Consider the following 27,437-nt stretch of genomic DNA (forward strand, 5'->3'; position numbering starts at 1 on the left):
AAACAACGTACAGAATATATAATTCACATACACACATACATACACATTCCTTCTCTCTAATCCCCCAAATATGCCGAAGAGTGAGGGGCCCACTCCAAATGAAGTCTAATGGCTTTAAACGAGTCCCACGCCAAAATTCTGATAAACATCGTAACTCTTCTTCACATTTTTCTAAGGTAAAGAATGCCTATCTGAAACCCTTGCTCTCCCAAATACTGACATCTGGTCAAGTGTTCCTGAGTAAATAATTTACATCTCCTTTTCTCCTTCAGCCATCCTGCTAGGAGGAATACTGGAAAATGTCCTCACAGGACTCTGCCTGCAAACACCAGGCTTCCAATAGTTCTCTGATGCAGTGCAAGTACAAATCCAGACTGTTAAAGTCAACAGAATCTATCAAACACATCCTCCCAAATAAAATTCTCCGGGGCACACAGTGTCTCTGAAATATCACTGGATCCTCTCCTAGTCCTGGGAGCTTCTGCACTAATAGTCCTGAATTCTGACTCTAATAAGGAAGGAAGAAGGTGGGATCCAGGTCTGATTCAGCTATGAAGCTCTCAAAGCAGAGTGTCTAGGACACAGAAGGTGCTCAAGAAAGAAGTAATGCATAGCGTTTGCCTTGCGTCTTTGACACTGTCAAGCAGCAAGACATTATGAGGAATAACCAAGAAAAGCTGATGGTAAGGTAGTAAGTTTTTGAGTATAAGGCAGCATTGAAAAGTAAGCAAAGATGTTCTAATGGAAAAGGCTATTCCCACTGCTCCTCCAAAACTGGGAGATACATTTCAACGCAAAGAAAGAGCATTCTTTTATTCATATAGCCAACAGCTCTACAATGGAACAACACTGAAATGAATATGATGAATGGGATCTATCAAATGAGAGAGATTAATAAGAAAAAAAAAAGAAATAAAGCTGTGTACTATCTTATCCATCAATGCCCCTCTCCAGGAAGTCGGTGCCTGCTAAACCTTCTGCACTGGGGTCATCTGCAAATAGTGGGTGATTCCCAAAAGACACCATATTGTGAAAAAGTAGAAATGTTTAAGTGTTTTGAAAAAGAGGACTAAGAAATGCTAGGGTACAAATAAATTCGGGAATTTTTAATACATATTTTTTTTGGATGGACTCACCTCTGTATATCTTATGTGATAAATGCCAAGGTATACTGCACTTAGAAAGTCCCATTCAAAGGTCAAGACCACGTACTAAGATCATTATTTGTTCATTTGATCTGAAATCTCACAAAATATACCTATGTGATGCCGTATGGGTATCTCATACCACAGAAGCTGAGCTTTGGGAGAATTAAGCCTCTTCATTCCAAACCAGGAACATTTAAGAAGAAGCTAGTTTATTCAGAATCAATGCATCTCATTCATCAAATGAGGTAATGTGGTGTCTGAAGGCGCTGAGCAAACTACAAGGCACTAAATAAATTTAAGGCTTAGTACTAACAAAGGACCTGCACAAAAGGCTTACATTCAGGGCTGTCAATCTATAGAACACCTCCAACACAAGGAAAATGCCATTTCTCATCAGCCCAAACTTACTTCTGAGCCCAGCACATTCTGAATATCTCACCGGGCTCAAAAATATAGATGTAACTAATAAGATGATCAGGACACATGGAATCCATTCAATTCCTTGAACTGTACCCAAAAGTGAACTAGTGAGTCATGGGCATTACACTGTTTTGAAACAGATGTCTTTTAAATAAAGGGCATATTTGCATGTTATATCAGTTGAAACATCTCAATACTGGCAACTTTCTCAAATATCCTGGGCTGTTCCCACATTGTAAAAATATCCAGGTCATTTCTCCTCCTTGCCTACTGCCGTTTGCCTTTCTGACTATTTCGGTTCTTGTTGGCAACTTCTGCAAGCAGCAGGCAAAAGTAGGCAAAGAAGTTGAAATTGAATCATTTTGTGTGGCCAGTCTCGTGGGGGGTTTTATGGTGGCGGAAACCAGAGCTATCAGGTAAAATGAGATACCCGAATTATAGACAGATTTCCATCATCCCTGGAAATAGTCTCCCTGTTCTCACTGCTGAAGATAATTAGGGGTTTGCTACTGTTTCCCAAAAAGAACACAACAGAGCAGAGAAACCCCAACAAGATAAGCAAAGGACAATTCTAAAAGAAGACCATTAATATATTCTTATTTATTCGAGCTGTTTAAGTATTTACATGTATTTTTAAAAATGGGGGCAATCAACATAAAATATTCTACCAGAAGAAACGTACCTTTTTACTATAATCCTGTGTGTGTGTGTGTGTGTGTGTGAGTGAAATCAAATGACCACAGGGCACAGAACTGGCTGCGTATATTTAATAATGAGAGTGAAGAGCTGTTAATACTTAGGTCTTTCAAACAGGTCTGTGCTAAGGGGATGGTATTCTCCAGCACTGCGTCTTGAGAGAGATGGTGGGGCAGGGGGCAGTTTCAGAGGTAGACAGGGAAGGAGGAGGCGAAGAACTGGGAGTGTCATCAGCCAGCAAGAAGGTACGTACCCGCAAAGCACTAAATTCCCCAAAGTGTTCTCGATCCTTTGCTCATTCTCTGGGTGATTTTTAAAAATGAGATTATCAGCTGGATTGGGGGAGGGGCTCATGGCACCTACTACCATCCTGGCTTTGAGCAAACCACTAATTCAACTCTCATTTTTTTCATTTTCATCTGTAAGATGTAGATAATACGTAACCTTGCAGGGTTACTGGAAAGAGTAAAGATAATAAACAGAGTGGTCATATGGCCTCCTTTGCCCAGGGCAGTCCCCGTTTATGCCTAGTGTCCCAGCATAATTATTAACTTTCACTCTTAAAGGTGTCTCAGTTTGGACAAATAGTGATGTGGTTTGCCCTACGTATAATTTACCAAGCATAACATCTGACACAGGGTGGGCCCTCAGGCACTGTGGCAGCTACTGCTATTCTAGATTCTAGAATTGTTCATGTATTTCAACCAAAAAAAAAAAAAGCCAAACCAAAAAAAAAAAACCCCAAAAAACAAAAGCAAATACAAACCTCAACTTTTGCTCCATCATAAACCCAGGATACATCAACTTTTTCTACTTAGAAAGAGCGGGTATTGACCTGGGGTTCCGTTGCTCACAACTTTGGCAGAGGTGACCAAGGCTACAGGAACACGGGAGTAACTCTCCTCTAAGTGCCTGGGACAGTGCTGGGCGCTCCCCACTGTTAGAAGAACGAGGTGGGTGTGCTTGCACATTTTATTTCCAGACATCAAGACCATATGAATTTCCAACTTGAGCTGTACTGCTCTGCTGGACTTAAGGCAACTTGGTTAACGTCTTTAGTTTTCTACTTCTTTAAACCAACTCTACAAAACTAACTGAACTAACATCTTGAGATTTTTCTTAAGGCTTTCTCATAGCATCTTTGCAGTATCCTGGTGACATAAATAGGGATCAATGAGTACTGTTCTGCAGTGAATCGGACATGTTTTCAATCCTTACTTGAACGTGGTTTCTCTTCGTCCCCAGAGCTTACCATATACTAACCAGCATTTCTATGTTGGACAGAAATACTGTCCTTACCACCATGATCTATCTCACTACAACATATCTGAAAAATGCCACACCCAATTCTTCCAATAAAGCAAGTTTTTCTACAGCACCATGAGTCATTTTATAATGTACAGCAGTCCCTTCCAAACCAAGGCCAGGGGCTTGTTCAGTTCCCCAGAGCAGTTTGTCAATGGAATTCTCATTCCCTGGAAGCGTTAACAGGCATTCAAAGATTTCTCTCTATGGGGTAGCAAGGTTTGTCAGCATTGTAGGAAAGATACAAACTGTCCTGCCCTGGAAAGATGGAAATGTTGAATGGACCCTGAATGCCCCTTCATCCACTGGGCCCCATGTTCACTGGCTATTACGGGGTGGATAGAAACCCAAGGAATGCCGGTTAGGAGTTTCCGATCGGCAGGAGAGCCTACCCAGCAGCTCTGTACATCAATACAAAGCAAGCCCTCCTCTCCCGTGAACTAGCTTGGAACTGTCTGCTCTAAACATTTTCTGTAGTAAACCTGAAAGGTCAAGGTGACTTTCTGCCACCGAGAATACTCCCAGGCCATCTCCCACGCTGCTGGAAGGTATGTACTTAGGGAAGGTAGGCACAGTCCACTAGAAGCTGAGGTGGAAAAAGGGGTAAAGATAAAAAGGAAATCTAGAAAAAAGAATGGCCCAAAGCAGGGGCTGTAGTGAATGTTGACTATTCATGGAATACTCCAGAGAGGCTGTCAATGCTAAGGTGAAAAATGGTCTAGGTTTGGTTTTAAGTGGGTTTAGAATAAAGGGAAGCAGTGGAATACATTAATGTTATTTTAAAGTTTATTGAGATTCACAATGCGCCAGATATTGTGTAAGTACTTGACATCTTAATGCCTCATTTACTCCTGTGAGGTATCCATTATTGTTGCCTCCATTTTACAGATGAGAAAATTGAGGCAGAGGGTAGTTAATTGATTTTCCAAGGCCTCACAAATGCAGGAATCAGAGATCTGAACCAGGCCTGTTTGGCTCTGCAGCTTGTGTGTTCTAGGTGAGGGCGTGCCAGGTTAGGGGGCTGACATGTGTACGGGCATGGACTGGAGAGCAAGTTAGTGAAATGCAGAGAGGGGAGCAGATTAACTATGGCTGGAACAGATAAACAACATGAGAGAATATGAACAAGGAATTCAAGGAGGGTCCTGTATGGTGGTCCCTGACACTCGGGGGCAGAGGAGGCTGTGATATAGTCTTTGAAAAGCTGGCAGAAGCCTCTCCAGGCTGCTCTATGTCAGGTGAACCATGAGGAGACCTCTGCAACATTCCAGGTTAAACTGAAGAGGGCCCATGGTGGCCACAGCCATGAACATCAAGACGGTGCAGCTGTGAGAATCACTGACCAGCTGGGGAAGGCCTGGGTAAGAGTGGGGAAGAAGCAACAGGACAAGTGTCCAAGCAGATAAGGAAAGCAGTGAAGTCAACAAAGGACATTTTATTTCCAGACATCAAGACCATATGAATTTCCAACTCCATTAAAATGAAAGGGCAGCCTTGACAGGGCAGGCCAGGGAAGAAGGGAGTGTCAAAATGAACAGTGAGGGCTTCCCTGGTGGCGCAGTGGTTGAGAGTCCGCCTGCCGATGCAGGGGACGCGGGTTCGTGCCCCGTTCCGGGAAGATCCCACGTGCCGCGGAGCGGCTGGGCCCGTGAGCCATGGCCGCTGGGCCTGCGTGTCAGGAGCCTGTGCTCCACAACGGGAGAGGCCACAACAGTGAGAGGCCCGCGTACCGCAAAAAAAAAAAAAAACAAAAAAGAACAGTGAGCGAAAAGCTAATATATCTCACCAGGCAATGACTGATATAATTGACTTGTTAATTCTTCAGAGGAGACAAATATATACATAATTACAATGTGCCATTTAAAAAAAAAGATGGAAATCTTAACCTGGAAATACTCACAGAATCATCTTTCCTCTTACTACCACCTTGCAAAGCAGTCAGCCATGGTTATAGTTTGTTTTATTGCTTTTTACTTGTTGTACTTTTATCAATAAGCACCACTACTTAATTAGAGGCCTGATTCTCCATTCGGTATGTGGCAGAGTGGGGCTTCCTCACCTCTCAAACTTGTGATGCTGGGCCCACGAGCTGCCGACCCCACGGTGCATCCTCTCAGCCTCGGTGCCCTGAGTAGGCTGAGCATCCGAAGGCTTCTGTTTTTTACTTTGTCTTCCACACAGACAAATTCCTTTCTCTTTTTTGCCACTGAAAATATGTAAAACTGAGAGCTATGCTAGTGTTGCAACAAGCTTAAGAAAGCCTAAGCATAAGGTGTATTTCCTGTTCCTCTTTTAAGAAAGGACTGAAAAACATTCTGACCCCCAAAGGCATGTTAGAGAATCACCAAGTTCACTCTTCTGCGATAAAGAAATTAAGATAGAGGGCAGGTGCTGTGTCTTAGTCACCTTTGTAGCTTCACAGCCTGGCATGTAGTAGTTGTGGAATAAATATTTGCTGAATGAATTGAAAGAATTCAAAATTGTGTCCCAGACACTCTCAAAGTAGAAATGAACAGTCATTTTGAACCATCTCCTGATGTGAAGGGGGGCGGGGAGGGGGATGGAGAGTTTAGGAAGGGTGGAGAGAATATAGACTTTGTCTAGAGTAATTTGAAAATAGACAAAAGGGGAGAAAGATTTTAAAAGAAATCCCATTGGCCTCAGGATTTGTCACAACGTAATTTTCTATCTAATGAGGCAATGACAGAAATTGATGGAAGAAAATAATCTGGCCTTAAAGTACTCAAAATAATGATTCAAAACCACACACTGATGTCAAACAGTCTCTTCAGATATTGGAAAACTGTTCCATAAAGAACCTTGTATGTCAAATTCTTTTCATTAATCAAAGGATAAAAAGACAAAGAAAATTCACCCTTTGAGTGTGAAGTATTACACAAGTAATGAATCCAAGATAAATGAATTATGACTATAACAAAGGAATGCTGTGTTAGGGTGACAGGATTACTCCCAAATGGCTTCCCACTTGTAGAAAAACAGCTTCAGACAAGCCCCATGGTGTATACAGTGGTGCAAAATGATCTGGAAAAGAAGGTTTCTATGGATATCATTTAGAGATGAATGTCCCTGAGTACCTTCAGGCTGAAGGTACTCTGGCTCTTTTCTCAAAGCAATTATGGCACAGGTTCTCCTCCCCGCTTTTGTTTACATAAGAACAATCTTGGCCACAGGTCATTTGTGTAGGAGATAATTAATCTCCAGCTCTTTGAGCACAGGTAGGTTAATTAGTATGCACGGAATACAACATAAATTTTTTTCTTGGAAAATTTTTAAAAATTTTAAACAATTAGGGATCTGTAACACCAGCCGGTCTTTTATCCAAAACAAGTACAAAGGCTGGTTGGTGAAATAAAGAAGACTTTGTTTTTAAACTGTTCAGAAAATACAAGGCATCACTGATCACCTGAAGGCCTCATTTTAATTTGATTCCGGATCCATGATGCCTTAGAGGTTGTCTTTTGGAAATATCTGACTGCAAAAACCTTTAAGTAGGTCAGAAATGGAACTTCAGAAGCCATAACATTCTGATATCCTAATAAATGATTTTATGGTCAGCACCTCACTTGTTTATGTTTCAGAAAAGCACCTTATTGGCACTATAACAAACGTCAGGATTTTTCAAAAAGTCAAATACTGTAACAGCATTCTGAACATCACCCACATGGACGGGGAGAGATCAAATAAACCTGCAACTGCCTCTATAGTCAAAAAAAAAGATGAGTCAGGCTTTGGACTATTCAGTACTTTTTTTTCTTTAGACAATACCCTAATAAAACAATTATGAAGTACTCTGAAACCCTGCCACACCCCTTTGATTAAACCACACTTCACAAAATATTTCGATAAAACCTGAACACATTAAACAAACACCAAGGCAGGAGATGCAGCCTGGAATGCCCCATCCTGCGCTGGCCAGGGTCTGAAGGGCCATCTCACTTGAAAATTTAATCAAACCAAAGCTACTGTAATTCCACCGCAGCCTTTGCACTTCAGGAAAGCTAGTTCAGTCTCTGACATTTTGATTTTCATAGCAGATGGAAGCAAAAAAAACAAAAAAAAACTTCTCGGCTCACAAGCCTATGCGTCCAGTTGAGATTTCATTTCTCGGACCTTAGGCAACACCCAGCAAACAAAAACAAACAAACGGTTATTTTCTATTACTCACTATTACTCCAGGATTTCAGTAAATATTTGATACTGATCTCAAAGAAGCCGGAGTCCTGCTGGCTGGCCATGTCGGCGGCATACAAAGAGGCTGCTCCTCGGACTGGACCGGGAGCCGCCGGGGGAGCAGGTACCGGGCGTGGAGATGCGCTTGTCACAGGTTAGTGATGTAAGCGGGGTCAGCAGCCGGGAGGGCGGCTCTGCAGATCTACCTCTGGCGCCGGCAGCAAGTCCTCATTTAAAGGACACGGAGGCGCCGGAGAGAGAGATGCTCGGCCGCTCCTCCTCCTTCGGGTCCAGAACTGGCTCCTTATTTGCTGGGGGCTGATCCCAAGCCCTGAGAGGCGGCGGCGGCCACTGCTTTCATTTCTGAGCTGCTATAACCAGCCACGCCCGCTGCCTGCCGCCCACAGGTTCGGCCCGGCAGGTACGGGACCGAGGAAGTCCCCAACTGCCCCGGGAGGGAGGGTCTCTCGGCCGGCCTGCCGGACGCGGCGCAGACAGGCTCCGGCCCCCAGGGCTCCTCCGGGCCGCCGCAGGGCTGAGGGATGGGCTGGGAGGGCAGCCTCCGCCCCCCGGGCTCAACCTGAGCCACTCCTCAGCCCCGACTCAGCCGCGGGAGGGACCTCCCGGCTTCAGCACGGCCGCCGGTGAGCCGCCCGCGGCTGCATCGCTGCGGCTCCCCCGGCGCCTGCCCCCCCGAAATCCACACAACCGCGTCGCCGCAGGAAGCCAAGTAGCACCCCTGGATCTGGTTTGCAGCGACGTTTTCTGAAAAGCCCCCTCCGTTCGCCCCGCTGCAGCAGGAAAGCTTGATAACAGGATATCGGCCTGGGCTTTTTCCTCCCCTCCTTTCACGGGCACAGTGGAAGCTGCACTTCGTGCTGCGCCCTCCCAGAAATGCTGTCATTTTGAGGGGCACCCGCTCCCCCGCCCCAACGTGTGCGTCCGAAGGGGACGGTACGAACTGCTTAGGCTTGTTTACCGAATGCCAGGCTCCACAATGGATCTTCAAGCCTGTCTTTTCTAGGAGCCACCGAGCCCAGGAAAGCTTATTTTTATTTGTTATCAAAAGATAAGAAGCAAAGCGTTATATTCCTTGCTGCACAATGGCTTTTTACTCCATGAAATCTTGATATCAGGCGTCCTGATTTGTTAGCTTTGTTTCACGTTATTATTTAGCTGGACCAGGCGATTAAACAAGAGAACTTTAATCTTGACAGGCTACGTTGGAGTAGGTGGGATTTGACTAAGCATCTCATCAACCGTGCATCCTTCCCCCTCCCCAGTACACTTACGACTAACATTTTCCAAAGGCGTTAATAAACTATATTAATAATTATTTCACCAAAAAAAGTGAGCACCCCTCCCCCACTCAAAATCAACGCACAAATAGGACTTTCCAGACTAACAGTTCATTTGAGAAATAGTAGGGAAAGAGTACACTTTTTCTAAGACTAAGAATTTTTAAAAATTCAACACTAAAGAGAACTTTTAGGACTGTCCTGAAATGCCCTAAGACACTATCAATACAGTGAGCTTTTCAAATTCCTTATACAAAACGTAAGCACTCCACCACCAAGATTTCCAACTCCACTCACAGCACTTTCTCCTCATGAAGTCTCCTGAGATTGACTTCTGTTTCATGAGCTAATTGAGTTCTATCACCTGTACTTTGAATATATGGATTCCAGGTGAAACAGGACCCAAAGGATTTACCAAAATGGCTGTTACATCTGAAAACCAAAATATCCACGCCCACCTTTCTGGTGCCTCCCTCACCGTGGTTGGCAATGAATGAACAGGGAGGCTGCAGGGTGCCTTGGAGTTCATGAGCACAAAGCCTCTCAAAACTCATCAGAATTTCCTAGCTTTGAGACCTAGGGTAAGCTGTTAACCTTGTTAAGCCTTAGTTTGCTCATCTGCAAAATGGGGATCCACAGTGGTACTGACCTCATTGAGTTGTTGGAAAGATTAAATGACATTATGAATGAAAGGGTTCAGCATACTGTCTTGCATACAGTAAATGCTTAATTAAATTTTAGCTATCTTGATATTTATTATGAACCCTTAGGGACTCTAGAACTTTTAAATTTAGGTTAAATACATTTTTGTACCATTTAAGCTCTATCACCTTTGAACACCAATGGTAACTATAGGGACTGCAAGGTGGAGACATTTAAAACAGCTCAATAACCAAACATGCTATTATATACTGTTACTCAAGCAGACAGATTTTTCTCTGTTGATTTTATAAAAGAGATCTTAACTGGCTTTTAAAAGTTTTCAATCCTACTATAAACATATTAATTTGCTGAGAATGTCACTCATATATGTTATTTCAAAAGGACGCTCTCATAAAATTTTAAATGCTATTTAGAAAAGAATGTGTTTAATGGCATTTAGTTTTCCCTGTGAAGAGTGAATCAGCAACTAAGAGCCCAGTTTCTGTCTGTTAGAAGCCGAAATCTTGTCCAGTGTAGGCTTTTTTTTTTCCTCATTCGAGTACCTTTAAAGAGAGCATATATTGTAAAAGGACAGAAAAGGCCTTTTGTTTTGCTGAAAGCCCTGCAAACCAAATAGCATGACACCTGCTGCAAGCTGGGATAAGACATATTTACCCTTTGGTTTCCTCTCTCTCTAGGTGTGTGGGGGAGGCTTATGAAAAATGTAGTCAGAATGGGCACCTGGACGGAGGTATTTAAAATACAAAATAAAATCTGAATTCGTCCCTGGCTTGTTATGAGACTTCAGCTGTCATTTAAGATGAACTAAAACTATTTCAGCTTTCATATCTGTAAAAAAGAGGGACCCTTCCTTAAGAATCTTAGGAGAACACAAATCTTTAGGCAAGAAATTAGGCAGAGATGTTGGAGGCTGAGAGAAAAGTAGCAGTAATACAGAAAAAGTGGGAGGCCTCAGGAAATGGTATCAAGGTAGGGGTGGGTGGGAGTCGGAAAGTGACCTGAGACAGTGATAACAATTAATGACACCATCTACATTTGTTGAAAAGTAATATTGTCCTGAAAAATCCCTACTTTATCACATTTAAAGGTGCCCATTCTTACCCCAACCCTATGAAGTACTATGAATAGCCCCATTCTACAGATGAGAAAATGGAGGTTTAAAGAGACATAAAATAAGGCCAAAGGTCAAAGTCACACGGCTGGTAAAATTAAGGTCCAGCAAATTTTAGAGCCTGAGTCATTTATGCTAAATTTTATTTATTTACTTTAACCATAAGCAAGGCCAGAATCATGCTTACCAACCTCTTTAGCGAAAGTCCAGGAAGAGGTGCTAAAAACCTTGTTATCACTAAGAGGAGTGCTGCAGGCCTGGCTTTCCAGGACTACACACCGCCTTCCCATCTGCCTTTAGTCTGCAGGAGGAATTGTCCCCTGGGGGGCTGTAGCCCTACCTAAAAGGAACCCAGAGAAGAATGCCATGATTTTTCACATTAATTTGATTCATCCCACAGGTTGTGTTCTGTATAAGGGACGCCTGACCTGGGGTGGGAGTGGGGCGATTAAGGGTGGACATCTAGTCCCAATTCCACTCTCCAAGCTGTCAGTGGGTGGTGATGGGCTGTGTCCACGCTGGTGTGTGACTGCATCTACCCAATACTCAACCCACAGGAAGGGGAGCCTATTTGTGACCAAGATACCTAATGGGCTGGGGATAGCCTGGGTGGTGCAGCAGGAGCTAAGAAAACAAGAGTGTTTCAGGAAGGCAGAGGCCAAGTGGTCACCCAGGTCCCAGGTTGCTGAATGGCAGTGAGATGAGGGTGGTAAAGGGCACATGGATTGTATCTTACAGTCCACGGCATTTACCCACATCCCACCTGGATTCCTATTATAACCATCTGTCCCATGTCCCCCCAGAAGAGCTGTGTGTCACTCTGTTGTGTATCCCCTCCACCTCCTAGCACATGGTAAGACCTCCTGCAAAATACAGACATTGAGTGAGTCAGTGAATGAACAGACTTGTCATGCGTGCCTAGTGCTGGCTGTTGCCTGTGACAAAAACGTGCAACAGAAGTGCAATCAGTTTGTGCTCTAATTCATATTCAATTTTCCCTTTCTTAGCATTTTTGACAAATTTTTCGGAGACCAAAATGTGTGGTATTAAAAACAAACGTGAAAACAAAGCGAGGCAAACTATCTGGATGCTTGCCAACATGGAGAGCCATTATCTAATGATTTTAAAGCATCTGAGTGAGTTGATTGGGTCAGGACTAGAATCCGCCCCCTCTCCCCGCAGGACGTGGCTGCACGTGGCTACACACATGTAATTATTGTCACAGAGTGACATGTACATTCATGCACAGAATGTGTGAGGCAGAGGAGAAATGTTTTACCAGCATCCTGAGGAAACAAAGGAAAATTGCTTAATGTAAGAAAAATTCCTGTATCAATTTTTGATCTGGACTTTCAAATTCCAAAACAGCACTAAATATATTATATCCCTACTAGTATAGATTGTTTCTTAATAAGAACAGTCCCAAGTCAAATTAAGCATCGCCTGGATTGAGTTCGAAAGACAGCAGCTGAGATCAATGGAGACAATTGTGGAGAAAGGGTTTTGTTTTTCTTTAAGCAGTAGAATAAGAGGCCCTTTAGAGATAACCTAAAGAACAAATGATTGACATAAATTACAAGCTGCTATTCTGGTCTATGCATAATTTGGGCTGATCTATCCTATGCTAAGAAATTAGAGAAAAAAATAGGAAGTGATGCCACACAACGTTCATTTCGTAAACACGGAATGCAATCATCATCCCCTTAAAAAAATCCAACCCACATATACAAATCTTCACAAAAATAGATTCCGCAAGTTTGGAAAACATTTACTCCATTACTATCCAGTACAAATAATTCTTTGAAATGAATTGAAAGACATTTAAATTTTTTGAATGTGACAGAACTTCATTAAAGCACAGCTTGTTGCTGCACAGATTCAGACATAAACAAGGAAAATCATGTCTCCCAAAATTGTTTTCATTAAGAAACAGCAGCAGAACCCAGTTTTCTTCCCCACTCATCTCTCCTGGCCATGACAAAGGAACTAAACGTTGGTCTAGGGCAATGGGAAGCCCTTAAAGATTGAAGCAGGAGGAGAGGACAAGCCTGAAGTTCATCCCCTTGCTGCTCTCACAGGGAAGGCCTCCTTTCCTCATGAGCTCGTGTCACCCAGGGTGTTTCACAAGTTCAGAGTCAGGTAGAAGGATGGACATTTACTGAGCCCTTGATGTAAATGCGCTGTAACTAGAGGACCTGTACAGACAAAGCTGAACAGAGGAGTAGGTCTGCTGGGCACCTGTGGGGTGCCTTTCTACAACTGGCACCGAGACACCAGGACAAGGAATTGGGACCAAAGTGTCCCTTAACTCAGGTCTCCACCCCAGCACCTTCCTAACTGGCGAACTGAAAACTGGGCTTCTCCCTCGACACTGCTCCAGATAAATGAATGGAGACTTTAAGAGCAAATATTCAAGGGATATTAATTAGAAGGGGAGCAATATAGGAGACCAGAGTCTTGAACACCCCGTGGTCTCGGTTTCCTTGTCTGAAAAATAGCGCTTATCTCACAGGTTCTTTTATAAGAATTAAATGAACGCACAGGAAGAGGACAACTGTTAAGTAGCAGATCTACAGCTAGCAATGAACCCAGAATACCCAGTGCAAAATGCCCCCTTCACTCCAGGGCCAGGTTAGGGAAAGGGGGAGAGAGGGAACCTGCTCATCACAGAGGGCCCTTCCGGTCCAGCCACCCACCCCTGCTGGCTACCAGGGGAAGGCTGAAGTTCGCAAAGATAAAAACCTAAACGTGCATGTACAAGAAGAAAAGAGTATTATTTAATATTTTAGTGCTTCTAACTTCCAGTGCCCAGGGTAAAGTTAGCAGGTTCTGGTTGGCTTAGTATCAGCTCAATATTTACCTAATTTATTCTTCCCATTAACCTCTCAAGGTAGGGCCTGCATGTTTGGATATTATTAACCTAGAGCCCAACCCAGGAGATGCTGTGGTTCATATATATTTTGCACGTATAAAGATTTGACCTCAATTTCTGCAGAGTAAATGCAAGGCACACGTAGTATTTAATACTGTTCTGACAGACGTGCATGTAAAGAGAAAATGTGGAACGGTTTCCTCCACTTACCTTTATCACGAAGGTACTAGTTTCCTACCCTATTTTCATATACTACCAGCAACCTGAAAAATTATTTACACTGAGATACAAACAGCTCCAAAATAACTAGCTACAATAGCTAACAATATATGATTATAAAATATTAAGTCCTTTCTGAAGTAAAAAATGGCATTTGCTTTGCATATTATTTACCAAAAATGCACAGATAATACTTAAAGTAAAAAACAATTCTATTTATCTTAATCATCACTCTTCCCCAAACACTATTTGCTATTTAAATGATAACTAAGAAAATGCTGGTTCTTCTCCATAGGAATGAGAATTTAACAAGCCCAAAAGGAGCATTTTCATGGTTACATTAAAATTTTTGAGATGTGGTAGGCTATTTCCATTATTTAGTGATAAAAATTAAGTACTTTTTAGGGCTAGAGCTAATATTCCCACTAATGGTCCTAATTTCATGCATAAAAATAAATGAGAGTTTAAGTCATAAGGGTCAGATCAACTGGACAATGAATGAAACTGGACAAAATTAGAAGTTTTGGTTAGTTTTTTATATTACTTACTAGTTAAATTTTACAAACACTAAAATTTTTTTCCTTCTTCTAGGTATGATCACATGTTTATAGTTACCTATGAACAGAAGTTGAAGGACTGGGAATCAGGAAATTATTGTGCTAATTTTGACCTTGATACTATGACCCTGGACAAGTTACTTTTCTACTGAGGGATGCCGCTTCTTATCACCAAACTGCCTCATCTCTTGGGCAGGCCAGCCTTTGATTCTCCATTCTATTGGGAGGAACCATGGCATGATGAAAGCAGAACACTGGGCAATCAATTATTTTATGTAAGTCTTTGACATTTATTATTTGAATTTTTAGGCAACAGATTCACCTTCTCAATTATGCTTTGATAAAGCTAGTATTGAAGATATCCAATATAAAGCACACACTGCCTGACTAGTAGGAGAAGTTGACACAGGACCAAAAAATAATTTGGAATTAGAAAGAGATAAATTGATATGAAAATAATGGAGTTGCCTACTGGGAAATTAATGAGCCAACGTCAAATTCAGGTTAGAGGAAAACTAGGAACTATACACCTATACAATTGTATAGGAACTATACAACTGGAAGCATCCTGTAAACCAGGGATAAGCCATAGCTGAAGCCAGATCATCACCACTGAGATTAAGAATAGCTGAGCTAAGGAATTAAAGCCATATTGAATATCCCTTTGTTCGGAAATAATGCTTTAAAAACAAGTGTCTGCCTCACTGAGCATCACTGACTAAACCTTCAGAATCTTCAAAGTGACCATCTGTTCTTGGGGTCGTGTGGTTCGGACCCTCTGATTCCTAACTTTAGAAGACTGTGGTCTGAGCCCAGCAACAGTGAATCAGAGAAACACCTACATTGTATGCTTCTTCCAACAGGCACAGTTCAAATGTAGTGGAAAATGTAACTGTGAAGGGGCAAGTATATTTTGGAGGACAGAGAAAATCTTTTGCAAGGCATGTTTTCAGAAAGGGTGGGGAAATCACCACCCTGCTTCGACCAGACAGGCAGTGCTTTGTGTAGGAGGGTGTGGCTGTTAGAAACCCGCTGAATGATGGAAGGGAGCAACTTAACAGGCTGGTGGGGAGAGCAGTTCCAAATGCTTAGGAGCCAGAAGGGAGGACAACGTTCTCTGCAGACGGTTGGGGTGGGTGAGGTCACTCTACGAAGCCTAGGGAAACAGAGGCGGAAGGTCATGCTTCTGACCCTCGTGGTGTTAGCTACGGAGAAACCCAAGCTCACAGTCAGCCCCTCTCCCACCAGGTACTGGCCACAGTGATCCACTTCTGTGCTTGAGCTATTCCCTTCTCACCCATAAGATGCACGCGATACGCTACTATCTGCTGTCTACAGAAAGTTATTTCACGATCTCAGAGGAGAGTCTGTAGATGAAAGGGCTTTGGATTCCCAGAGCACTAGTGTTAAGATGCTCAGGGCTCCATCAGTTTAAGGATCAGACAAACAAAAGGGTGGGATGTCCCTCCTCAGCTCTTTCCTCTTAAAGAAACCCACCGTCACCGTCCCAGCTATTGAGCGTAGCCTGCTGGGCTTTTAGTTTAGGAAACACACCAGGGTCGTCCCGCTATTCGAGCGGCCATTTCCAAACTCCAGGAATCTGCTGGTGGTTTGCTTGGGTCTTACCCAAATGCCACTTGAGTCTCTCTGGATAAATACAGGACGAGTGAGTGGCATCTGTAGTCTGCCCAGGACTCCACCCGACCTCAAAACTTATTTCCATCTTCTTTACTTCTCCAGGGGAATATCCCTTGGAATTTCTCTTTTTCTCTTATGCTTTAAATTAAAAAAAGTTCACTTTGTCTATGAATTCTTATACCCTCACCTTTGTATATCCCTCTCATGTATATAATTAAATTTTTTTGTTCATTAAGACAACAAGTAGCAGAAGAATAAGGAAAAGGGATATGGCTGTGGGGCTTCTGCTGGACTTCTGGGTAAGATACGGTGGCAGGGCATTTCTGAGAGTAAGAAATGTATTAGGAAGAAGGCTCAATCTGGAATGAACATAGCAGTACTCTTCCTCCGCTCTCTATCTACCCTTAGAGATGAGGAAATGGCAATTGACGGGGATCTGACAGCTAGGACATGGTGGAATAATGATAATAACAACAATGAAGATAATTGCTGGTTATGTGGTCAACCTAGGACTGGAGCTCAGGTCTGACACTAGGCCAGTGATGTCCACATATGCAATTTAAAATTTTCTAGTACCTACATTTATAATAACTAAAAATAAACAGGTTAGATTCAATTTAATATAGTTTATTTAACCCAATATACCCCCAATATTACCATTTCAACATGCAATAAATATAAATTAGTGGAATTTTTTTTGCACTAAATATTTGAAATGTGTTGTGTATTTTACAGCACGTCTTAGTTTGGACCAGCCACGATAGTCCACGTGCTCAGGAGCTGCATGTGGCCACTGGCTCTTACTGGGAGGACAGCTCTAGGGGATCCTTAACTATTTTAGGGCATGAACCCCTTTCTTTCCAGAATGTGTTTACGTGAATGAGACCAAAGACATGGGATTCTAAGGGAACCAGTTATTTTGAATTAGTGTTTCCATTTTTTCTAAATATATACCCAGGAGTGGAATTGATTGATCATATGGTAGCTTTATTTTAAGTTTTTTAAGGAACTTCCATACTGTTTTCCACAGTGGCTGTATCAATTTACATTCCCACCAGCAGTGTCTGAGGAGGGGGAACCAGTTATTCTGAAATACAGTTATCAAATTATTTTAAAAACCAGATTTAAAAAATCAATTTATTTTAAATTATGGTATTGTATGTATGCATTTAACAATGCACTAAACATAATCTAGGGACAAGCCTAATAGTTATAATTTTTAAATGAAATAATGAACATAAACAAGATTGAAATCTACCTAAAGTAACTGTAACGGGATGAAATTTATCTCTGATTTCAATTAGTAGTGAAGTCATAGGTACTGCTAATACTAGGTTTCTTGCCTATGTTCATAAATGAAGAAAATACAAAATTTCAGTTAGATGTTAATGAGAAGTAAAATGTAATTTTTTTCCCATCTGCCCAAGGAGTGGACCTGTTTGCATCAGTCCTTCATTCTTTCTAAAAGAATTTCCTCCAACCCCTAGTCTCTACTGCTCCCAAACACCTCGCCTTCCAGGAACGCTCACAGTTGCAGGTTCTCAAAGGTGGTCATAAATTATCACTGCAGATGTGAGAAGCTTCTAATGCTTTTCTCCCAATTCTTTTTTTTTTTTCCTAATACTTTTTTGGTCACACCACACAGCATGTGGGATCTTAGTTCCCCCACCAGGGATAGAACCCATGCCCCTTGCATTGGAAGCACGGAGTCTTAACCACTGGACTGCCAGGGAAGTCCCTCTTCCAATTCTCTTGATTCTATTTCTTTCTCTTCTATTACCACTTGCTCTTTCTGTCATCCCATGGCATGCTGCAGTATCTTACTCTACTATGAAATACTCAAGTGATATATAAAGAACTGAACCATTCAATAAATGAAAATAACATGTATCACAGGACTTTCCCTAGAAACCATAGGTACGATACCCACCCAAAAATTCATCGCTTGACTATAGAATAACATCTAATTACAATCCTCACACTGTCAAGTACATGCAGTACAACTTATATTTGTATATGATCTAAATTGTCCATGTTTGAGAATATACTATATAAAATGTCATTTTCATAAGGTAAATAAGCTCCTCCCGCCAAACTTGTGCGTTGCTAAACTGATGAATGATAGCCTAAATTCTTTGATTATCCAAATGGAAAGGAGATATGTTACTACTTACATTTAGAATAGTACTCTGATCTTAACAGCTAAGATTTCATTTTGCTTTGAGTTGTGGAACTAATCTGGTGGATCAAAACCAGCCTATTTTTCTATTAAAATAGAATAGGAAGGACACATAGGAGTGTATCATGTAGTAATAAGTGGAAGCACTATTTCATAAAACTTCTGTTTTCATATATATATGATATATAAATATGTATGATATATACATATGTTATATAAACACATACACACATGTGAATGCTGGGTTGCAATGTAAAATATATTTTTCATTGTGCGTCTTGGTCAAAAGTTTTAAAAACCTTATACACTGCTGGAGAGAATGCAAAATGGTTCAGCTACTGTAGAAAAGTTTAGGAGTTCCTCAGAAAGTTAAACGTAGACTTAGCAAATGACCCCACAATGCCATTCTTGGTATATACCCCAAAGAATTGAAAACAGGGACTCAACCAAAAAGAAGTACACCCATGTTCACAGAAGCACTATTCACAATTGCCAAAAGGGGGAAACAGCCCAAATGTCCATCAATGGATGAATGAATAAACAAACTGTCGTATACCCATATAATGGAATATTATTCAGCCATAAAAAGGAACGCAGTACTGACACATGCTACGTGGATAAGCCTTGAGAACATTATGCTATGAGAACGAGGCCAGACACAAACGGTCACATATCGTATGATTCTATTGATTAAAAACACCCAGAACAGGTAAATCCATAAAGACAGAATGCAGACTGGCTGTTGCCAAGCGCACAGAGAGGGGGGCATTGGGGAGAATCTGCTTAATGGTTAACGGGTTTTACTTTGGAGCCATAGATAGAGGCAGTGGTTGCACACCACTGTGAATGTACTAAATGCCACTGAATTGTCACTTCAAAATGGTTAGTTTTATGTCAGGAAATTATTTAAGGAGGAAAAAAAAAGTTCGAATGCCCTAGCCCTAGAAGGCTTGTCCCCAGGTCCACTTTTCCATTTGCACGGGGACCACTTGCGGTGCTGCTACATCGCCACCTAGTGGTGAAGGAGATTCCTGTCTGGACTCGAGGGCTAACGACTGCTGATTGCCAGGCAAGCCACCCCCACATCACAGGGAGTGCAGTGTCTGAAGCAAGTCAAGGTCCTTAACCGGGCCTCTCCTTCGTAAGTGTCCAGAGGATGCCCAGTGATAACCTCCAGTCCCCCTGAGCTTTAGGCACGGAAGAAGGACAGCTTCCAGTCCTGGCCCTGAAGTATTTCTCAAGAAGTCACGAATGACTCTGGGATTTGCTTATCTGTCTATGAACTGGGATCCACACTCCCTGCAGCAGGATTACCACAAGGGTTCATACAGCATAAGGACCGCACCTAGCGGGCAAGTGCTCACCAAGTGTTAGTGCCCTTCCTCATCCTTCATTATTTCTAAAGCTACTTGGTATGGACGTATGAACCCCCGACAAGAGGACTCATACCTCCAAGGGGGCTCCCCTGCTTCACACTGTCATCCAGAAGAAAAACAGACTCTGGGTGTTTGGAGCAAAGAGACAGGGATCTGGAGAGCGCAAGCACAGGACACGGAGTGGAAACAACAAATACAAAGCCCAGAGATGAAAGCAACAGGGCCTGGTGAGCGCCAGGTGGCTAACAGGAATGGGAAGAGGGAAGGAAAGGAAAGATCTAGCAGACATTCTAGTTATTGCCACAAATGTTGCCTGAAAGTTCCTAATCATAAGAGAGAGGGGGTGGGCTTTCCTGGTGGCGCAGTGGTTGAGAGTCCGCCTGCCGATGCAGGGGACACGGGTACATGCCCTGGTCTGGGAGGATCCCACATGCCGCAGAGCAGCTGGGCCCGTGGGCCATGGCCGCTGAGCCTGCGCGTCCAGAGCCTGTGCTCCGCAACGGGAGAGGCCACAACGGTGAGAGGCCTGCGTACCGCAAAAAAAAAAAAAAGGGGGGGGGGGTGTTGGGGGAGGGAAAGGCCAAAAAATACACAAGGCAAAGTATTTGGATATTTTTGTAAGTGGGCTTGCATGAAAGATTCCAACTTCATAATGTGTTCTATAAAAATGGGATGGAAGGCAGACCGAACTGTGAGATGTAGTTACAAAAAACAACCAGAAAAGACAGACACAAAATCATGTGCTTTTCAGATTACAAGGCCAAAGGGTATAAGCAACTTAAAGGGTAAAAGCAAGAACACGGAGTGGGGAGGATCATGAAATTAATCAGAAATAAAACAGGGAAGAAAAATTACCAGAGCAAAATGTACTGCTCCCATGGCAGAATATTCTGGATTCATAAGGGAATTACATAAAGTGGTGTCATTTGGCATTGGAAAACCACAGAAAACAAACTCAAAACACCTTCCTTATACACTTCTAAGAACGCTGACAGGATCAGTGGGACAGATGGTGAGGAGAAAAGAGCCCTGCCAGCAGGTACAGGGGACCAGGCTGCCCCGCCACGGGTCGTGGGGTAAGCAGGGCTCCCTCCTCTGCAGCTGTCATGTCTTGCATTTTCCCCTCCTGCCATCCCATTCGCAAGGATGACTTTGCCTCACAGGTGGCATCAGATGTGAAGGTTCCCATTTTTCTGCCACCAAATCCCCAAAACCACCGTCCCGCGTCTCCTGTTAGGATGGAGGAAACGCCACTTCTGACCCATCTCTGCCGCCTTGCTGGGACCTCACTCCTTCAGTCTCTTGTATCTTAACCACTCTCCTTCTATGAGATCTTTCCTGTCTTTATTAAAATGCTGAATAAACCTCTCATCTGAAAAGCAAGCAACAGACAATACGCAACGCTTCCTTTTATTCCACATTGCCTTCCAATTTCTACCTTCTCTTCCCGACTTCCCTATCACAGCTTAGTGTCTTAGAGCGGCTGCTTTCACACCTGTCCCCCCATTTCCTCTTCAGTCTCCTGTGGCCACACTCTTGCTAAGGTAACCAGTAGCCTCCAGTGAGCCAGCGGACCTTGCTCAGTCTTTAACGGAAATGGCATCTCAGCAGCATTTGCTGCCCTGACCTCTACTCTTCTACTCAAACTTTCCTGGTTTTGCAGCTCCTGCCCAGTTAGCCACACCTGTGTCTCCCGTCTCCCCTTCTCCCCCCCCCGCCCCACCGCCCAGTCTCTGGCCACCTCAGGGTCTAAGCAGTGCTGGGCCACTGCCTACATGCTTTCTCTGTTCTCTTTGTTTGGCTAAATCCTGTTTTTCTTCCTATCTAAGCATCATTTCTTCAGAGAAGCCTTCCCTTGACATCCTGGTCTAAATCCAGACCTACTCTTAAAATTCCTCATTGCTACTTTTACTTTTTTAATAGCCCTTATCACAATTTGTAGTTACGCATTCACTGTGTAACTTTTTCCAGTATTCTTTCCTCCCTCTTTGGACTATCAACTCCACTAGGGCAGATTCCATGTTCATTGTGTTCACCTTTTCAGGCCGGCACCCTGGGACCCCAGCTGAGCCCAATAAACAGCACACAGGAGGCCCTTAGGTAAGTAATCATTGAATGAGGAGCTACTGGGGTAACTGAATGAACGACCAAATATTCTAACCAATGGCAGGGGGTCAAAGCACATTAGTGACTTGATCCTGGCGGCTCCAGGCCTTGAATCTCCCCCATGGAGAAGCTGTCCATAATTTTTTCAGGCTCCCAGATATCTGTTTGAACAAACTCCCATTTCGGCCAAGAGGAGGAGTAAGCTGGAAGCCCAAAGAGGCGAAAAGCCAAGGAGAAAGTAAGCTGGAAGAAAGCAGTCTCAGTTCTCTTGGTGTTTGATTTCTCATTCCCCTGCCACAATTTCCAACCGTGTCAGTTGTAGATGGGGCTCTTTCCTAGCAGTGTACTGTAAACCGAAAACTACAGAAACCATGCATGTAGAAGAAGCAAACATGGGAGGGATGGGGAAGGGAAAACAAAAAGAAACTCTGACGACAGAGTCAAAGTCTGGTGAACCTGGAGCAGTGGGTCCTGTAAGGCATACAGTCAAATCCACTTCTTATTATATGGAGGGAAAACCCAAGCCTAGGCTGGAAGGGACTCACCCCAGGTCTCTTGGAAGAACTCGATGGACTGATCCAGGGCTCTTTTACAAACCACCAAGTGCCTGTTAAGCTAGGAGGCCAGGTGTTCCTTCTGACATGTTAAGGAGAGATCTCTCAGTGGAGCTATCCCACACCCATGCTATTCAAAGCATCAAGACCAGAACATCTCTAATGAGATTTTTTTTTTTTTTTTTTTTTTTTTGCGCGGTACACGGGCCTCTCACTGTTGTGGCCTCTCCCGTTGTGGAGCACAGGCTCCGGACGCGCAGGCTCAGCGGCCATGGCTCACGGGCCCAGCCGCTCTGCGGCATGTGGGATCCTCCCGGACCGGGGCACAAACCTGCGTCCCCTGCATCGGCAGGCAGACTCTCAACCACTGCGCCACCAGGGAAGCCCTCTAATGAGATTTTGAAACTCTTTTTCTACTCAGGAATAGCAGGAGGTGTTAGAAAGTCCCAGACAGTTGTCTGACCTTGACTGACTTTTAATGTAAAAATTTCGACCCTTCTCCTCTAAAACAGTGCTGTGAGGAGCCTGTTGATTTGATAATGATAGAGAACGCCTTCACGCACATGGCCAGTCAGGCTGGAAAAGTCCATTTTATGGATTCAGCAGCACCTGATGAAACAACGCACCACGTTCTCCTCCTTACAGCCGAGTTTCTTAAACACACACACCCTTTCTGAATACGCTTCCTAATCCCTTTCGCTCTCCAATTTACATTTCCTGAATTATTTCTACATTTCTGATCTTCTGCTGAGGTCTCCGTCCACGTGTACCTTTTTACATTTTGTGGTCTGTCTCCACCTAGATACCGTGCAAGTGCCTGAAATTCAACATCTTTAAATCTGAACTCACCACTTCCCTTCCCCAGTTCCCACTGTCTTCCTTTACTGCCGGAATGGCACCGCCATTTACTAAGTCACTCAAGTCAGAAAGCCAGGAACTCCGTTCTTTCGCATCCCTCACATCCAAAGACTCAGGAAGCCCTGTCAACTCTCCCTCTTAAATATTTCTTGTATCTGTCTTCTCATCTTCATTCCCACCACCACTGTCTTAACTCAGGTCCTGACGATTCCTTGCCGGGCTCAATGCAACCGTCTTCTCATTGGTCTTGCAGTCCTGCCTACAGCTGCAGATTGTTCAATGGTCCTCTATCACTTTGGGGATAAAGCTCAACCTTTGGTTGTCATCCTAGACCCTTTCCTACTTCTCTAACTTCACACAACCCTGCGCTTCGGCCAAAGGGAACTGTCCGCAGCTCCCCCAAACGTCACTTCACCATACTGCTATGCTCTCCACCGTAGAGTCTCCTCTTTCTCTTTCTCAACTCTAACCCTCCCCCATGCTCTTCAATGGGCTGCAGCTGCACTTGTTACACAGTCTTGAAATTGTTATTTGTCTGCCTCCCACTAAACGGAGAGCTCCTTCAAAGAAGTGGAAGACCGTGCGCCTCATCTCTGAACTACCAGCCTCTAGCACGGTGCCCGGAACATCAAAGATTCTATGAAATGCTTGCTGAAGTTTCTTTCTGTGGGTGAGCCCACAAGCAACGGCTATGGGAACGTCCCTCTCCATACATTAAATATACAAAATGTACTCTTCGGTTGTGCATCTGTCAAGTGGTTTTCTGTAAAAATCCACAGACACAATAAAACGGAGAACAACTAATTGTTTCACACAAACCAGAGACTAAAAATCACATGCCTGTTTTTACTGAAATATCCAAGCAGAGAGATGTAATTCTAGAGATTAATTCTGATATATTCTGCCATTACCACAAAATTTCTTTAAATGCCATTTGTTCAGCCCTGAGAAACAACCAGGCTGATACGGGATGTGATCCATGAAATCTTATAATGCTCTGAAAACACTTGTCAAGGACAAGACTTAACTTTACTGGGACACACTTACCCAGCCGGTCATTCACAGAGAAGCAGCTCCAACCAAGAAGGACCACCACGGCTCACTGTGACGGTTTTTTTCCTGAGAAGATACCAATTAATTAGCGTACCTTCACATCACGTGAAGGTCCACCACATCACTGAATTTCACCAATGGAGAGACTGAAGCATTAAAATATTTTTTAAAATATTAAATATTTAAATATTGGTTATGGCCAAAGAATGAGTCCAAACACTGTTCTTAAATTTGCAAACTTTGCTCTCAGGACCAATTGAAGCTACATTGGTGCATTTCAGAGTCTAATTCTGAAGCAGATAAAGTTTTATTCATTTGCTCTTCTTGTACCTCAAGTGTTCTGGCGTCCTCTGAGGTCGCAGCCATAGCCCCGTTGGGCTGCCGGAACCACTCCCGCTGGACGAGCTGAGCTAGGCTTACCAGCACAGTATCACCTGCATGCACTCTGCTCCCAACACAGGTCACCCCTCAGAATCTGACACATGGAAACACTTGGAAGCATGAGAACTGTTATCTTCGTAACCGAAAAAAAAATTCCCAGCATTTCTCAGGATGCGTAGTACCCAGGAGCGGGCCCGCAGGAGGTCAGGGAAGGCCGACTGTTCACGAAAAGAAGACTGGCCTCAGGAAGTAACCTCCCCCTGCTCAGGTGTTGCTTATAAAATTGTCTGCACCAATGGGATTGCGCCTGTGGCAGTTTAACACAGGTGTGCGGAATCCTGCCAAGAATCAGAGCTCTTATTTACACTTCTAACTACTCTGGCTCCTACCCAACTCCTGTGCTTTATTTGGAGGATGAAAAGGATAGCACTGGCTGGAGTGATTGCTAAGAGCAGACTGCCTCACAGGCCACAAAGGGCTTTTTTTTTAATCAGGTAGATGAGCCTCACTCTCACATTTAAACATAAAAATGTATGTCTCAACTGCTCTCCTAATTTCATTAAACTTGTATGTATGTAGATATACAGACATCCATGTCTGTACACACACACACACCTGCCTGGGATTACCTACTCAGCCAGTTAATAACACAGACTTAGGAGAACTAAAATGCCCTTTTCTCACATACTTTTAGTTAGCAACAAGAACAGCAGCAGTAACAAAACAGAGCAAGTCTAGTGAAGAACTGATCTAATTTTGTTACACTTTCTGAAACACCAGCAATGAAGAAGCACTAGGTCCAGTCCAGCCACAGTGGCCTCCTTGCTGCTCAAACAGTTCAAGCCCAGGGCCTTTGCACTTGCTCTTGCCTCTACCTGAACTCTCTCTATCCAGATGTCCACATGCCTTACTGCTTCTCTTTCTTCAAGTCTCTGCCTATCAGCAAAGTCTGCCCTGACCACCACCATCTATAAGGTAAGATTTCATTCCCCTGTCATTATATCCTCCTTTCCTCCCTTTATTTTATTCAAAGCATGTTTCACTTTCTAAAGAATACATATGTCCACATTCATAGTCTGTCTCCCATCCTCACTAGAACATAAGATCTGTGAGGGCAGGGGTTATGCCTGTTTTATTCCCAGCTGTAATCCTAGTAACTCAGAAGAATACAGGGACAAGATAGGTGCACAAGGAATATTGAATAAATGAATAAATGAATGAATGAATTTTGTTGCAATTTAACTTACTCTATGTATATCATGGATTATAACGTGCCGATTCAATAAGCAAACTAATGTCAAATAATACCTAACGTGAACAAATGCTTACCACAGTACCTCTCTGCTCAGGAAGCTTGACAAGCCGTACTCCATGCTAAATTAAAGGTGAGGTTTGACTGTGTATGAAAGCATTTCATTTTCTCTACTGCTCTCAGTATGCTGCCACAGATGTGAAGGCAACATCACCTTGGGGTCGGTAGCCCAGTGACAGTCTAGGCTGACGTACCTGTTGGATGAACTGCTCAGTCCCCAATTCGCTGAATTTGATTGCACTCTCCCTACTCCGACCACAAAGAGAGTCAGTTCAGGGGACTGGCAGCCAAGCAAGCTTGGGTACCTTTTACCCAAATGTTCGGTGTGCTGGCTGAGGACAAAGACAGAGGCTGCGTCTGTGGGGGGGAACCAGGATGAACCAGATCAGCAAGTGCAGAACTGGTTGTTAAAATGCCAAGGATGGGGTTTCCCTGGTGGCGCTGTGGTTAAGAATCCGCCTGCCAATGCAGGGGACACGGGTTTGAGCCCTGGTCCGGGAAGATCCCACATGCCGCGGAGCAACTAAGCCCGTGCGCCACAACTACCGAGCCTGTGCTCTAGAGCCCGCGAGCCACAGCTACTGAAGCCCGAGCGCCTAGAGCCTGCGCTCCACGACAAGAGAAGCCACCGCAATGAGAAGCCCGTGCACCACACCGAAGAGTAGCCCCCGCTCGCCGCAACGAGAGAAAGCCCGCATGCAGCAAGGAAGACCCAACGCAGCCAAAAATAAATAAAATAAGTAAATAAATTTTTAAAAAATGCCAAGGATGCCCAAGGTAATAAGAGAGAGGGCACCATGGAGCTGGTCTGGGTGAGGGCCGGCCTTGGACCCACACTGCCTTGGACCCAGATTTCTGGAGGAGCCCCGCATGGGCACGTCAGGTCCATTTGAAAGAAGTTGATGGATATCACCTTTGAGCATTGATACCATAAACATGGGCATTCTGTTTTGCAAATGGTGTTCTTTCTGTTTAAATTGAAAACAACTTTCATTTCCCCACATTCTGAGTGAAACACTTTAAATGGACTTGACCTTTTAAGAATCATCAAACAGACAACCTCAAAGGCCTTTTGGGACAAATGTGGTACAACCAGAGGTACATTGAAGGCTCAGGCTAGTGATACAGAAAACTTAGCAGTGGGCAGCTTGATTCTTGTTAATATCTCTAATTAGAGTCCCACTTTATATATGATGGCTAGACCTTTAGTTACGTATAGCTAATGGATATTATTGTTAGTTCTATGACATTTTACAATGGTATTGTTCTGATCTGGGAGACAGGGGCAGGCACTGTATGCAATAAATGACAGCCAGGATCTCTCCTGTAAATGACTGGGACAGGATGGAATATGGGCCAAACCTAAAATACAATATTTTATTTCAAACTCTGTACTTTGCTCACCCCCCAAAAAAACTACCAGAAGTAGGGTGCCTCTCTTATATGTTCATTTGCTTCGTAGCACGTATCAATTTATAATACATATTTGTTTGTTCACTT

The 27,437-nt window shown here is 43.4% G+C and overlaps 1 protein-coding gene across 5 annotated transcripts in view; it reads right to left on the reverse strand.

Annotated features, from left to right (window-relative positions):
• Positions 1 to 27,437, reverse strand: part of FRY (FRY microtubule binding protein) — a 425,952-nt gene that overhangs the window by 243,324 nt on the left and 155,191 nt on the right. For 2 of the 5 annotated variants that reach the window (XM_027116557.1, XM_027116558.1), the window contains one exon: positions 24,239 to 24,310. The exons of 2 other annotated variants lie outside the window; for them this stretch is intronic. Coding sequence is in view for 1 of the 3 variants with exons in the window: in XM_027116556.1 (XP_026972357.1) it covers positions 7,756 to 7,825 (70 nt within the window). In the remaining 2 variants the exon portion in view is untranslated. Of the gene's footprint in view, positions 1 to 7,755; positions 7,978 to 24,238; positions 24,311 to 27,437 lie in introns of those variants that run through there. One more of the 5 variants, XM_027116556.1, reaches the window with a different exon arrangement.

The sequence above is a fragment of the Aethalodelphis obliquidens genome, unplaced genomic scaffold (genome assembly GCF_003676395.1).
Source record: "Aethalodelphis obliquidens isolate GAN/ISIS:26980383/991018 unplaced genomic scaffold, ASM367639v1 scaffold16, whole genome shotgun sequence".
NCBI classification, from domain to species: Eukaryota; Metazoa; Chordata; class Mammalia; order Artiodactyla; family Delphinidae; genus Aethalodelphis; species Aethalodelphis obliquidens.